General features: G+C 48.9%; 1 protein-coding gene across 1 annotated transcript in view; it reads right to left on the reverse strand.

Moving 5' to 3' along the window:
• Window positions 1-3,094: 3,094 nt before the first annotated feature.
• Window positions 3,095-16,056, reverse strand: part of casz1 (castor zinc finger 1) — an 88,958-nt gene continuing 75,996 nt past the window's right edge. The window contains exons 12-20 of the mRNA XM_084679659.1: window positions 16,055-16,056; window positions 15,614-15,736; window positions 15,105-15,422; window positions 14,560-14,758; window positions 13,203-13,374; window positions 10,682-10,830; window positions 9,653-9,884; window positions 7,933-8,265; window positions 3,095-6,871 (exon numbers count right to left, since the gene is read on the reverse strand). The exon at window positions 16,055-16,056 is cut by the window's right edge and continues 106 nt beyond it. Of these exons, the coding sequence (XP_084535785.1) occupies window positions 5,559-6,871; window positions 7,933-8,265; window positions 9,653-9,884; window positions 10,682-10,830; window positions 13,203-13,374; window positions 14,560-14,758; window positions 15,105-15,422; window positions 15,614-15,736; window positions 16,055-16,056 (2,841 nt within the window). The 3' untranslated portion in view covers window positions 3,095-5,558. The remainder of the gene's footprint in view (window positions 6,872-7,932; window positions 8,266-9,652; window positions 9,885-10,681; window positions 10,831-13,202; window positions 13,375-14,559; window positions 14,759-15,104; window positions 15,423-15,613; window positions 15,737-16,054) is intronic.

The raw sequence follows: 16,056 nt of genomic DNA on the forward strand, positions 1-16,056 counted from the left end.
GTTTGATGTTGGAAATTATCTCATCTTTCCATCAGGGATTCTTCCACTGGGGCTCACGGAGTCGTTATTTTTGGTCAGTTGAAAGTACTCTGTGCAGTACGGTTATGACATAACTGTAAACTTCAAGGATTAAACAATATTTGATACATATCATAAAATGTCTGTCTGATATTTTCCTTTATCTCTCCTCGTTGCTGACACACCATCCTAAACACTTTATCGTGCCTGTCAGTGCTTCTCAACAACCTTTGCTTTCAGTTAGCATACGATGCCCCACCTGGACTACAGATCCCTGCCAGAGACCAAGCTAGTCTTGCTGGTACTGTAGCGAGTCCAGCCTGGCCTGTGCGGGTATATCTGTCCAGGGTTGGTGCTTGTGTGCACACAGAGAGCAGGAGTCAGACGGCTGAGCGGTGAGGGAGTAGGGCTAGTAATCAGAAGGTTGCTGGATCGATTCCCCGTCGTGCAAAATGACGTTGTGTCCTTGGGCAAGGCACTTCACCCTACTTGCCTCGGGGGGGGGAATGTCCCTGTACTTACTGTAAGTCGCTCTGGATAAGTCTGTGTCTGCTAAATGACTAAATGTAACTGTAAAGTGTACTGAGACCCACCACGCCTTGTAAGGCTGCCCTGCATGTCCCCTGTCCACGTCTCCAGTGGTCAGTGTGTGAAGTGTTGTAAACGATAAATAGGCTGAATGTGTGTGTTCCCTATGGGGTCTCTAACTGCAGCAGCTGCCACACACACACACACCAGGCAGCCTCCTCCCAGCCCTGTGGCCAGGGGTCCTCTAAATGAAGGCTGTACACGTGCAAAAATAGATAAATGAACATCTATACCAAAGGGCAATGTATTAAAAGAGAAGAGAGGCGGGGGGCAGTGGTGAGATAGAGGACAGGAGGCAGTCACTCTCACGATGAGAGCTTCATAAATGGTTTGATGAGTCCCAGAATTGATGGTTCGACCAGCTCTCTGTCAAAACATACATGATATGATCTGTGTCGGCGCAGTATTTCATAGGATTTTTTTTTTCTTCCTCAGATAAGCATTTGCAGTAGTTCCTTTATAGCCATTACTAGAGGATGCAGGACAAGCAGGCTGAGAGGCCAAGGCAGTCAAACGTCCATCCATCTTCCCATTGCGGCCTCTGTCTTCAGACGCCACTCCACAAAAGATGTATCTTCATCCAGGATGCACAGACAAGGCCACCTGCTTTTCCTCTGCTCCCCCCCCCCACGCTCCTCCCTCTCCTTCCTCCCTCGCTTTGTGAACTTAATAAAAGCCATCATTAAGCAGCGCTTCATCTGTTTGGGGCCTAATCTTGCTCGTACGCACCATGTGACCACATATGTGCAGCACACCTGTCGTGCTCCCAGCCCTGATTGGTCTCACACACGTCCTGTTCCTGGCACTGCAGCGAGACAGACGTCAGGTAGGGTCATGCACACACACACACACACGGACTCTCATGCACGTGCACATATATGGATCCTCATGCACGCTTGTGCACACACACAGACACACAGGAACACATTAGGATTAGTGAATGCACACGCACACACACTGGGACATTCATCTACTGTGTGTGTTCTCTCACACAGCTGGGACATACACACACATGCACACACACTTTCACACACACATTTACTCATGTTGGTACTGTACATGCATGTGTAGCATTGTTCCACAAGGGACAAAGTACAAAACATTTCTCTGAAGAAGTGTCCTTAGTGAACCTTAGAAAAACACCATCATTGAAACAGGCCTAATTTTGTTTCATACATTTTTATTTCCATTGAGTGAAAATCTCAACCCTTGCATAAGACATGCAGAAGAAAAGAAATGAACATAAATATAGCACAAAGGACTAAACAATACTAAATCCAAATGGATAATACGCAATTATAAACATCAGTGGTGAGCGCAGCAAATTCAAGTAATTGAGAGACTCTTTTTTTCATCAATTGCTTTGTCTTTATACCATATAAATCTTTTGATTTGTCCCCCAGTCAGATTGTGAATCAAACCAAATTAGATGTGAGCACAAGATGGCTTTTAGTCCTAGAGTGCAATATATTTTACAAAGGCTAAAACTCAACTCCATTTGTCGACTACGCTGCTTTTTATTCAACTTCAACAGACAGAATACATCTTCGTTTGTTTTCCTCCAATTTTTAAATCATCGTTTTCTCCGTTAATTAAAACAGTAAAACGATCTGTCCGTGCTGCGGCAGCAGTCTATGCGGGATTTGGAGGTCGCTTCCGTCTGGTTTTTCTGTAATATAATTTTCATGTTTATTCTTTTTTTTCTTCTTAGATTATATACAGGATGCCAGCTGGCTGACAGATGGTGATGCCTTTACCCGTTTTTTTAAAATATATTTAAACAAAACATCACAAGGAAGGGGGCGACAGCTGCGGGCTGGTGGACTGACTAGCAGCTCCCAGGGACGCTGGAGGAGACCCCTGAGTAAAAAAAAAAGAAGAAAAAAAGATACAAAACCTCTAAGAACTTATGCCTCCCATTTCACTGTCATTGTAAAAGACACACTGAGCCCCCAAGTTAGCCTACGTCCTCCTTGTGAGCCCACAGGATAAACTCTGCATGGTCCTGCCCTCACATCCTCACAGACCAGCCTTACAGAACAGCCCCTATCGCACATTTTTTGTTGCTGTCATTTTTTTTGTCAACTGCACAAGTCTAGTTCACAGCTATTTCTACATGAACCTGGATTCACCTCCCAAGTCTCTAGTCTGCCTCCTCTACAACTCTAGGAAAACCCACGTCCTGGAGACTGGATGCTGGGGAGACGACTCCCAGCCACAGCATGCCCACAAGACTGCTGCTACAGGTGTCTCCTAGTAGTGGCACTGAGACAGCAGTTCTGGAGCCTGGGCTGGGGGCCCTGGGACTGGGGGCCCTGGGGCTGGGGGCCCTGGGACTGGGGGCCCTGGGGACAATGGTCTGGGGTCCCTGGTCCAGCTATGATGTTTAAGCTCCACTGAGCTAGAATCATGTATTTGAGCAGCACTCCTCAACCCCTCCGCATCACTACCCAGAATGCCCTGGGGCTAAAGCACTACTAAGCATATGTATCGTTATAATAATTATAGGTTCTTTATTTTCAACTTTTTACAAATCCTGCTATTTTACACACACACACACACACGCACGCACACAAACTGTATTCAAGTGCACAATGTCTCCCAGCCTTATAGCTATTTTAAAAATTCTGTCAGAAAATTTAACAAAACAAAAATGACAAATGACGCACCGCCTTGCATTTGAGTCTAGGGAGACACTTGGAGAGAGACAAGCCCACAGCAAAATCAAGAATTCCAATGAATGAAAAACAAAAAAAATCACACACAAAATATGACAAAAATAATAATTATAATAATAATTAAACAAGGTGTTAAATAAAACCGAAACATTCATTGATAAATTATTATCAGTGATTTCGTTCTGTATGAGTTTGTTACTTATTAACGGTTTGAAAATACAGCATTTTCTGATGCAAAAACAACAAGGTAAAAATCTGTCCACTGTGCTCAGTGGCATTTCAAGGGCCACAATGTACAAATCTGTTTAGTCAACTTCCTCTGTGAATGTACTGAGGGAGAGAAGGAGATGACAAATAAGATCACGCACACAGGCAAACTATAGTGGGGTTATTTCCATTTTGAACTTTTTATTATTCATTTCTCCTTTTAACGGTTTCTTTTTAAAGGAAGCTGTTCATCGAAGAGCATTTTGTTCATATAGTTTTTTTTTTCTTTTTTTTTCTTTTTTTTTAACAGAAGAAAATACTGTACAACCTTTTTTCTTCTTCTCAAACCAATATTCCCCAGGATCATCGACACACATACCATCCCCTACAGAGTGACAATCTTTTTTTCCAAAGCCAGAGAGACCTCCAGAGAGATCACAATTATTATCTCTTTTCAGGGTTACATCACCATAACCCAGAGGGGAAGGTTTACACTAAAACCGTGTTCAGTTATTTTTTATTTTTTTTTAATGTCATTTTCCAGTATTGGAGCATTGCCATATTGTAAAGAATTGAAAATCACAGTTGGTATTAGTGTTGTGAGGCAGTTCTGGTGTGCCTGTTTCATAAAACAATCATCCAATCACAGAAGAAGAAGGTATCAATTCTTGGTTTAAATAAAATCACAGAACAATAGTTCTTCGTCACACTAACAACTATTTGTGCATCAAAGCAAAGTGAACTAAAACATGATAAAGCAAAAGTCCCTGTTAAAAGATATATATTTTTTTCTTTTTTCTTTCAGAAGGTACAAATGAACCTAAAAAGTGCAATTACACCCTAGAAATATCTCATTGCAAGGTCACATAAATATTAAATAAAACCGTTACAATATAGCTCAACCACAACCATAGTGAATGGAAAACAAAATGTTGTCCACAAATCGTTTTCGTTGTCTATACATTTCAAACGTTAAACAAGCTCCCTGACACGGTTCCCTCATGTTTACTCTTGTTTTCCACAGGCAAAAACATCCCAGAATCGTCACCACGGTTCCCTCACCTAGTTACCCGTAGACGGGCTGACAAGTCTGGTTAACTGCGCAAGTGTAATGCAATCATAATGCAATGATGGTAGATGGTAACAAAAATATCTTTAAATACATGTTTGAATTTCTATCGTCCTCATTCTCTATATAAAAGTGCGCTATACAAACACAAACCCAAAAGTTTCCTCGAGGATAAAATGGTACAACGGTACGCTTGGTTTTGGTGAGAACTTCTGTTTCAAAGCAGGGATGCACCAGACCTCTGGCCCCGTTGAGAGCTTATCAGTCAGGTGGAAGTGGTCCCAACACTAGACTCCACTTCCTGGACACAGCCTCTCTGATCACTTCTGGAGGCAAATGTACACTGACAATAAAATAACAGAACCTTGCAAAGAGGGAGAGAGGGGAGGGTACAAGCACTGATGCAGACTCCCCTGCTTAATAATAATAATAACAATAATAATAATCATAGTAGGATAAAACACATTCTGTATCATAATTTTGCGTCAGTGAAGTTGAACAGTGATTTATTTCCCTTTTTGGGTGACGAGGGTCGGGCAGTTAGAGGACTGCACCAGAACGCTTCCTTTGTATATTCACACACACACTTACATATATAGTTATATATAGAGATGTCTTTTTTTTTTTCTTCTTTTTCTTATCGTGTTTTTTTTTCCACACACAAAAAAGTGAAAACAAAAATTAAATAAATTAAAGTCAAACATGCACGCACACACAAAAGACTGATGTGTAGTAAAATGTTTACATTGCTGCCCCATTTGTAAAAGAGGGCCTAATTGGTTTGTTTCTCTGTTCATCTTTTAATGCATAATTGAATTAATAATGTTGGTCATCTTGTAAACATCCTAATAAATCATTTGGGGCCGTCATTTCTTCATGTTGTTGTTTTCACGTTGTCATCCGCGCGCGTGTCCCTAACCATGATAAACGAGGCCACTTCAATGTGATGTTTGTTCATAGTATACAGGACGTTCTGCTCTCCACGTTCTGCTCGCCGTTCATGCCTCCATCTCACGCTTCTCCAGAGGGGAAGAGTCAGCGTGGTGGGAGGAAGCATCCAGACTCTCCCCATTGTCCTTGTCACAGTCAGGCTCCGGCATGGAGTCTTCATACGAGTCAGTGTTCATGTCCTCTTCCTCCTCCTCCTCCTCTTCCTCTTCCTCCTCCTCCTCTTCCTCCACGTGCCCCTCCTCCTCGGGCGACAGGTCGTCCTCTGCGTCTCCGGACGTCCCCGTGGTGATGTCATCAAGCGGCGCCGGCAGGGCCAGCGGGGGCTTGGAGCTGGGCAGGGCCTCCAGCACCCCCAGGGGCCCCGCCCCGGAGTCCTGGTGCATCTTCTTGCTGAGGTCCAGAGAGTCGCTGAGCCCCAGCCCCACGGCGTTCTTCAGGAAGAACAGCGAGCTGCTGGACTCTGTGCCCAGGTTGAGAGAGCCGTCCAGGCTGACGGAGGAGGGCGGGTAGTGGTGGCCGTAGTCGGAGGCCATGCTGACCGGAGGGTAGAGCATGGAGGTGGGGGCGCTGAGGCTGTTATGGTGGAGGCCCAGGTGGCCCCCTGGGGAGGCTGGAGGGAGACCCATGGAGGAGGGGTGGTTACCGGCCGACGCGCCTCCCCCGGCGCCCCCCATGTGGTGCAGCTGGGCCTCCTGGCGCGGAGACACGGAGGGCAGCTCCCCGCGCTCCTGTTTCTCATGCTTGCGCTTGTGGGAGTCCATCTGGGACATGCCCACCACGGTGTGCTTGCACTCGGGGTAGGTGCAGTGGAAGTGGGAGCACTTGAGCTTGTACTTGCAGTCGGCCACCTCGCAGTCGGCGCTGGAGCTGAACTGGCAGAAGCCGGCCGCGGTGATCACGTCCTGCTTGCCGTGGTGCTTGCGGTGAGCCGTCACCTTGGTGCTGTCGGTGCAGCGGAAGCCGCAGCGCAGGCAGTGGAAGTGGGTGCTGTTCCCCGAGAACTGGCAGTCTGGGAAACTGCAGCTGAGAGACGACTTGAAGCGCTTGAAGTCGTCCAGCACCAGGTTGTCCACGCGGTCGTGGTGCTGGGCGTGCTTGTACATGTGCGTGCGCCCGCAGAACTTGTAGCCGCAGTTCTCCCGGGTGCAGTGGTAGTGGGTGACCTTGAGGGAGAACTGGCAGCCCGGGTCCTTGCAGTCCTCGTACAGGTCGTAGCGGCGGAAGCCCTCCAGCATCATGCCCTCGTCCAGCATCTTGCGCGACGAGGCCGTCTTGCGGCGCTTGCCGAACGGCGACATGTCCTCGATGATCCAGAAGCGCTTCTTGGCGCCGGTCGCCGTGGGGATGTAGATGCTGTTGCCTGGAGAAAGAGAAGGGGGGTGTTGAAACTCTGGAGTTTCAGCTCTCACTGACACATCACCACAACAGAGCAGGGCGTAGGGGAGAGGGGGGTGGGCACTGATTGGATATCTGCTCTGTAGTGTCCTCCTCCCTGAACCCTGTGGTGGTCCCCCACCCAGCACCCCCACACTCTCATGGCTCTCTCTCTCCCCCACCCAGCACCCCCACACTCTCATGGCTCTCTCTCTTCCCACCCAGCACCCCCACACTCTCATGGCTCTCTCTCTCCCCCACCCAGCACCCCCACACTCTCATGGCTCTCTCTCTCCCCCACCCTGCACCCCCACACTCTCATGGCTCTCTCTCTCCCTCACCCTGCGCTCCGAGACAGGAGAAAGGAAATGATAAGATTCCCTTTGCTGCTGCTAATAGGAACATGACACTTTTACTGGGTGTCTCCCACCCCCCGACCCCCCCTGGCCCCCCTACGCGGGCGAGGGGGTGGGCCTGAGCCAGGCCCTCTCCTCCTGCTGCTTTACGAGGGGGGCCCAGCCCCCCGGCCCCCCGACCCCCCTGGCCCCAACGGGTCACTGCTAATGATGTGATCCGTGTTCTCCATAAAAGTGCAGGTGATTAAAATAAAGAGGGCTGGGGATGTGGCTGTGCTAATGGAGGCTGAATAAGAGCCCTGGCTTGGGGATACAGGTGCTGATGTTACTGCATCGTCTCCAGCGCCTCGTAAACACCATCGCTGCTCACCTGAGCTTACCTGTCTACAGGGCCGCACGTGACTACAGACATCCTAACATCTGAAGAACCGTTCTAGGTCAACAAATGTCTCAAAAACTGGATCATGTGATCCACACTCCTAACATTCCCAGGCACACCTTACTCACTACACACACGTCTTGCACAGTCCTCGGACTCTAGTGAGCCGCGATGAGGTAACACTGTCTGTCTGCGTCATGCGTCAACAACAATCTGGACGAGGCCGTGGTGATTAAACAGGTCTAGGATGGACTGTGTCTGAGCCAATGGGGAGTGACAGCCTCAGTGTTGGTTTGCGTCGGGGGTAAGTACCTGCTGCATCCTGAACTATAGGGACGTCATTTTTAACCGGTGACGGTGTGGCAATGATGGGGCTGAAAGCTGGCGTGTTGGTTGGCATGACAACACTCCGCGTGGCTCCCAGTGAGGCGCTGAGCAGAGAGTATGACAGACAGGATGGAGACAGGAGGTATGGGAGGGAGGGGAGGGGGGGCCGCAGGAGAGACGGAGGGAAGGACGAGGCCTGGGACTGGACACCGGGATGAGGAGGAGGTGGAGGAGGAGGTGGAGGTGGTGGTGGTGCGTTTTGGGGAGCGGAAGTGTCAGCAGGGGTGGAGGGGGCGGAGGTGACGAGGCAGCCTTGTCCTGGAGAGACAGGGTGACCAGGAGAAAGTGGAGGGTAGACACAGGAAGAGGAAAGAGACAGACAGGAAGTGGAGGGGTAGACACAGGAAGAGGAAAGCGACAGACAGGAAGTGGAGGGGTAGACACAGGAAGAGGAAAGAGACAGACAGGAAGTGGAGGGGTAGACACAGGAAGAGGAAAGAGACAGACAGGAAGTGGACACAGTAAGTAGACACAGGAAGAGGAAAGAGACAGACAGGAAGTGGACACAGGAAGTAGACACAGGAACAGACAGGGAGGGAGGGAGGGAGGACAGAGACAGGGACACGTTCACACAGGGTTGGGAGGTAAAAAAAGGGGAAAAGATAAGAGAATGATACAAAATGAAGCAGAATAAAGACAAGTAACCCAACAGCAGCCGAAGCAACAACCATGTGGACGGTGTTTAACACCGCCAGCCGAACAGTCGGCCAAATGTGAAAATGACTGGATTTGACCAGGACAAAAGGATTTCAGTGTTTAGATGAGGAGTTCAGTAGGGATGTGTGTCAGTCCTCGTGCCTCTCAGATGGAAGGAGACACAGAGAGAGAGAGAAGTCTGAACAGAGTGACGTGCCCTAATTCAAGGAATTACTGAACTACATGAAGGTTTAATGTGATGAAGATGACCTTGGTAACAGTCTTATGTCCAGGACTATGAACCTGAGTGCTCTGATGCATTGGTGTCTCCTTTGTTATGGAAAAGTCAAGGCATGTCAAAATAAAGTATGTTTGATGTGTTACAGGTCCCTATCCATTCAGGAGATGGCATATTGGTATGGCTGGTGGCTGGCACAGTATTATGGGGGATGAATGGAAGACTTGACTTTCTAGTATGCTGGATACTACCACTGCTTCATCCTCACTAACTTATCATCTGAAACATGACTATCATACAGTACTAGAATAAAATGAACACACATCCATTATACATGACACTATTACACAACATTTCATATGGTATATCACCCCTAAATCCAACAATTTAACCAACCCTCTCCTCCCTCACCCCTCACCTTCCTATCCTCTTCTCCCCTCCCCTAACCTCCCTCCCTCTCTCCTCCCTCACCCCTCCTCTCTCTTCCCTCCCTCACCTCCCTTTCTCCCCCCTCCCTCTCCTCTCCTCCCTCTCTCCCCCTCTCCTCTCCTCCCTCCCCCTCCTCTCCTCCCTCTCTCCCCCTTCTTCTCCTCTTCTTCCTCTCTCCCCCTTCCCCTTTCTCTCCTTCCTCTCTCCCCCTTCCCCTCCCTCTCCTTCCTCTCTCCCCCTCCCTCTCCTCTCCTTCCTCTCTCCCCCTCCCTCTCCTCTCCTTCCTCCCTCCCTCTCTCTCCTCTTCTCTCCTTCCTCTCTCCCCCTCTCTCCCCAACTCACCTGCAGGGGAGCTGTCGTTGCCCACGGGGGTGCTGGTGCAGCTGCGGTCCTGATTGGACGATTCGGAGGACAGGCCGAGAGGGCTGGCCCCGCCCATATAGTCCATGTAGTCGTCGGCGTCGTCCATCATGCTGGAGAAGCCGGGGGTCATGCCAGCGTGGCCCCCCAGGGGCCCGGAGCCCACACCGGACAGGTGCTGCATGTCATCTGACCTCTGGGAGTGAGAGTGCATCTGTGGAGGAGGGGGCGGGGGGGGAGGGAGGAGAGGGGGAGAAGGAGGGTCAGAGTGAGAGGAGAGAGGGAGGGAGGGGAGAGAGGAGGAGGGAGAAGGGGAGAGGAGCGGGGCAGTGAGAGAGTTGAGTAAAGACAGCCGGCTACACAACCCATGACTCCATACTGACGGGCTGTAATGCCAGAAAACACTGAGTCTCTTCAGAGCTTCAGAGTAACAAGGAAGAGGAAACATCACACACACTCACAAGAACACACACACTCACTAGAACAGACACGCACACACACACGCACAAGACACACCACTGAGAGTAAAGCAATGATTCTTCCAGAACTGCGAAGGTTACTGTAATTTGACTAATTACTGTATCTTATTATGGAATGGCAGATGAGGGACAGGTATGTGTCACAACAGTTGTGATTATCTGAGATTGAGCCTCGTGGCAGATGAACAGATGACACTCACATGACGGCCTCACACATTTCAGCAGAAGGCGATAGAGAAACGTGTAATGCATGTGCAATATGCAAAACAAGACGAATAAACGCCATAAGGAAACTGCCAGAACTCGTCAGAGTGGAACAGCACCAAGAACTTAAAGGTCTCAAACCGTCCAAGGGAGTTTGTGTTTGGAAACCAGATTTGAAAGCGAAAGGGGTTGAGAACTTTGAAAATGTATAAACAATAAAACAGGTGCTGTACTGTCTGAGATATAACAGCAGATACAGTAACAGAGAGATTTGTGTGGTTCAGTGTGTGTGTGTTTCTGTGTGTGTGTGTGTGTGCGCAAGTCTCACCTGGGACGGAACCCTGTCGAAGTTCTTTCCCAGCATCCTCCTCATGTGTTTGCGAGCGTGTGACGTCATCTGGTGCTTGAGCAGGAAGGAGAACTGGCAGCCCTCTCGGATGCAGTGGAAGTGGCTGTTCACCTGGTTGTACTTGCAGCCTAAACACAACCAAGGAGGCATTATTGAACATCTCGCACAAAAGTCAAACTAAGCAAATACACCTCCCCCCCCCCTAACTATTTTATTTTTTCACATACATATATACGTATATTTGAAGTTATTTCGACGGCGGAACGCAGACCACAGAGTGGGCTACTCTGTGCCACAGAGCGTGCATCCTTCTGCAGCACTTAAACGTGATGTCTGTATGTAGGCGCAGAACAGAGAAGGAACCCGTCTCTGAACACTGTGTGACTGACTGAGCAGGTGACATGGCCAGGAGAGATATCATGTTTCAAAGCAAGTGTATATGTAGGAGGGATATGAGATCATATTAGATCATTCCAGAGAGACACTGAGCAGGTGTGCCTGGCTCTGGACCGAACCTGTGGAGCTCTTTTATTACACTGACATCCTTGATTCAATTAGGAATTTACATAAATCAATTCTCATATTCCAGGGACCAATAACGTCACACACCCCTGCAAACCAAAGTAAATATACAATTATTCTCATATTAAATTCATTTTTCAAACTCTGCCCCCCTTGTTGTTGTGGGTTTTTTTTTTGTGGAGTTGCCGGTTTTTTCAAGAGAGGGCAGCAGTGTTGTGGAATTCCTATTATTTTTATGTTTTAATTTAGTGTGTTTTTAGGCTGCCGGTTTTCTAATTGCTTTATGATTTCAAATTAAACAACTGCTATTTATTTTTTTTCCGTTGAAGTTAATCAAATACCATTATATAAAAGCAGCTAAAAAAAATAATTGAAACAGAAACATTCTGGGCAGGTGCTAGCATGTCAGTAACCATGGCACCCAGAGCAGCAGAACACAGAGTTTCATCACGGGCTTTTGTACACGTACTTTAAACACGCAAAGTTGTGCAAACAGCAGCAACCGCCCTGACTTCAAGGGCCTTTGTGAGAGAGGATCCTGGTAACTTCATCGTCCGTGTTCAGTTTAATGTTGCTGCCATGGATACCACTGAACGCATCAATTCTTTATGGTGGGCCTGCTAGCTTTGGTAATCCTTCTCAGTTTTCTCCCCCCAAGCCTTGAACAATACAACAGGCAGATCAGTATGGGACCAGAAACAGCTGTTTAGGTCTTAGAGTCTGTCTGCTTTTGTGTGTGTTCTGAAAAGCTTGTATGAACGCCAGAGATCACTTGTGTTTCATTCTCATGTCTGTGACGAGGAGACACACACACACACACACACCCACCGACGCACACACACACACACAAACAGGCCGAGCCAGACAGACCACGTAATTAACAAACACACACGTATACACACACACACACTTGCTCCTATCTGACAATATATGAATATAGCACAAAAAAACTTGCATTTATTTACCCTTTGTACATAATAGTGATATTCAATACAATTGTACAAAAACGTTTTGCCTTTATTACCAAGCTAAATCTAAACTAATATAGATATGTATGTTGCTGTCATGGAGAGTATACAAACTGTACTATAAAACTGCCCTAGTAGGAGCCAGACTGGTTTTTATGTAGCGTGAATTGTTCTTTTGATAGCGTGACAGGCTTTGACTGCATGGAGGCTGGGTTCGTCTCTCTCTCGTTCTCTCTCTCTCTCTCTCTCTCTCTCTCTCTCTGTCTCTCTCTCTGTCTCTCTCTGTATGTCTCTGTCTCTGTCTCTCTCTGTATGTCTCTCTCTCTGTATGTCTCTCTCTCTGTATGTCTCTCTCTCTGTATGTCTCTCTCTCTCTCCCTGTCTCTCTCTCTCTCTCTGTCTCTCTCCCTGTCTCTCTCCCTGTCTCTCTCCCTGTCTCTCTCCCTGTCTCTCTCCCTGTCTCTCTCTCTGTCTCTCTCTCTGTCTCTCTCTGTCTCTGTCTCTCCCCTCCTTGTCTCTCCTTCCCTGTCTCTCTCTTTCTGTCTCTCTATGTCTCTCTCTCCCAGTCTCTCCCAGTCTTTCTCTGTCTCTCCCTCTCTTCCCCCCCTTGTCTCTCCTTCCCTGTCTCTCTCTATGTCTCTCTCTCTCCCTTGTTGGGACTCTCTGTGCAGGGTCCACTTAAAGATCAATGCATCTCTCCTGATTTCACACCCCTAACACATACATATCCCTCTGGTATCACACATTATCTAGAACTGGAGACAGACGGGGGGAGACAGAGGGAGGAAGAGAGAGACAGAGGGAGGAAGAGAGAGGGAGACAGAGGGGGAGACAGAGGAGGAGGGAAGAGGCCAAGACAGGAAGAAACGGAGAAACGGAAGAGACAAGGAGAGGTTGAGAGAGGGAGACAGAGGGAGAGTCAGAGGGAGGAAGAGAGAGACAGAGGGAGGAAGAGAGAGGTGGAACAGACTCCCAGTCAGACAGGGAGGCAGGGAGGGGAGAGCACTCACCCAGCCGGCCACACTCCTCTCTCTTGGTGAAGTACTTGAAGCCGTTGGCGGCGCGGCGCTCGGCCTTCTCGTGTTTCTTGACGTGCCAGGGCAGCTTGGTGGTGATGTTGGTGACGAAGTAGCAGCCAGGACGCAGACAGTGGTAGTGCCCCCGCATCCGGAACTCACAGTGCTGCGGACGAGACACGAGCAACAATCAGAACACTCGGAACCGGGCTGAGACCATGTCTCCTAGCAACAGTCAGAACACTCAGAACCGGGCTGAGACCATGTCTCCTAGCAACAGTCAGAACACTCAGAACCGGGCTGAGACCATGTCTCCTAGCAACAGTCAGAACACTCGGAACCGGGCTGAGACCATGTCTCCTAGCAACAGTCAGAACACTCGGAACCGGACTGCGACCATGTCTCCTAGCAACAGTCAGAACACTATGAACCGGGCTCAGACCATGTCTCCTAGCAAAAGTCAGAACCGGACTAAGACCATGTCTCCTAGCAACAGTCAGAACCAGGCTGCGACCATGTCCCCTAGCAACAGTCAGAACCAGGCTACAACCACGTCCCCTAGCAACAGTCTGAACAGTCAGATCACCTGACAATAGTAGAGTTCTAGCGTTCTAGGACACATCTAGAACGTTGTTTTCATATTTTACTCCACGGATGAAGGTTTGAATGCACAATAGCCAGGCGCGTGCATAGTGAAAACTCATTGTCTCATGAATTAACACTTATTGCATCAGAATTACAATACAGTTCATATCACTGTCATGTGCTCTCTTTCTATTAAAAAGGGGAGTCAAAGTAGCCTGACCAGTTATCTCCCTGCCCTCCCCCCCTCCTCTCTTTCTGAGACCTGTCTGTGCTCCCCATCTGTCTCAGCCCTGTCCCCAAGAGAACTGGAGGAGGGAGGGGGCTTAGAGAGAGGGGGATTTTAGACACATTAATGAATTCATTTAGACGCTTTCCCTCCAAATACAGGCTCATGAGATACGACAAGGCACTGCCATTTAGCTTTCATTTGAGAAACATTTCCCCGATTTTTGCCCTATTCAAGACAGCCTTGTTTACTGCGCGGGTGACAATGATTTATTGGGTAATATCAGCTAAATTGGCCTTTTCTGAGAGGAGGACGCGGCAGTCAAAATGACATCATTGACATATAAACAGACATTACTGGCTGAGTCGACCGTCTTTTCAGGGGAGATGGAAGACGAAGAGGAGTAATACTGAAAGCCTCCCGTCGAATAACCTCAAATATAGGTCTAATACACAGCATACTTCATGCTTATAAAACCCCAGGATATGACAGTGCCTTTAGGCCCAAAAGCCTGGGGCTGGAGTTAGCAGGGGCACCCACCTGGTTGGGGCACAGGCACTGGAGAGAGTAGTAGGAGAACTGGTCTCGGACGTTGATCAGGTTGTTGTTAGGGTTGATGTGGTCGAGGCAGTGGGACTCGGCCTTGCCAGAAGTCTTGCACACGTACTTGCAGTTCCCGAACAGACAGTGGAAGTGGAACTTGTTGGAATACTTACAGTCAGTGGCCAAACAGGGGTCACTGGTGAACCAAAAATTCAGAAATAGGGTTGTTCAATACCTTCTTTTATAAGACAGGAGTCTGTATCGTCACATTTCAAGTACTCTGAAACTAATTTCGATATCAGATAGGGTAGGCTGGAATGAGTACAGTTCAGTGGTTAGAGCGTTTGACTTAATGTAGATGGCTCAAAGAGGCTTCTAAAACAAATCCAAGATCCTGAGAGGCGTGGGGGCCTACCTGACAAGCTAAGCTATGCTATGCTAAGCTATGCTAATCTAAGCTAAACTAAGCTAAACTATGCAAAGCTTGGTTGCACGACCTAGGAGAGGGGGGGGGGGGGGGGGGCTTCATGTGAGTCTCTTACTTGTCCTGGAACTGCAGGAAGCCTGGTTTGACCTGGGGCTTGGCGTTCTCCAGGGACGTGGTGGCCAGGGGCGAGTTGGCGGGCAGGTTGGGCATGGAGGCGGGCAGCTGGGGGATGCTGCCAGCCAGCTGCTTCCAGGCCAGCAGGGAGGGCGAGGAGCCGTAGGCCCCCGACGACGCCAGCGCCCCCACGTCCATGGAGGGGTGGTTGGCCATGGAGACGGGCGCGGCCGGCTGCAGGGAGACGCCGTCGCCGCAGTCTTTGGATTCGTTGAAGTGGGGCTCCGATTTGACCTTCAGCGTGGCTCGGAGGTGGAAGCTGATTGGGGAGAGGGATAGCGGAGAAACGTTTGTTAAGTCGGGGCGACGGCGTAGTCGTAAAACGAACAGCTGCGAGAACGCGAAATCAACAACCTGGAAAACGATCCACGTCGGGCTGAGTGAGAGAGCCCGTCACGACTGAGCGCGACCTTTGGTGTTAAAGGTCGGGGGAGTGGTTTGCCTACTCACTTGGCGTGTTTGATGGCTCCGTCCACCGTGCTGAACAGAGCGCCGCAGTCCTCCACCATGCAGTGGAAGTGCTCCTTGTGGAGGAAGTCACACTGAGCCTCGCAGTAGTCATCTGTGTCGAACCTTCACCCCGGGAGGAACACAGAACCATGAGCTCTCAGAACACAGAACCAGGATCTCTCAGGAGAACACAGAACCAGGATCTCTCAGGAGAACACAGAACCAGGATCTCTCAGGAGAAGACAGCCATGTAGAAGCTTCTTCCATCAAACTCTTCCTCTTCTTTTTTTTGGGAGAGTTTACAGCATTTAACTAGATAAGGACCCCCCTCCCCCCAGCAATTAAGACTGAAGGGCCCCCGCAATCATTTAAACACAGAGCCCCCTCAACCAGTTAAACATCAGCAGTCAGTCTAGCCCCCCAACTCCAGGTATGTGTCACCT

This window comes from Hypomesus nipponensis, chromosome 18 (assembly GCF_054491055.1).
Source record: "Hypomesus nipponensis isolate SF chromosome 18, ASM5449105v1, whole genome shotgun sequence".
NCBI classification, from domain to species: Eukaryota; Metazoa; Chordata; class Actinopteri; order Osmeriformes; family Osmeridae; genus Hypomesus; species Hypomesus nipponensis.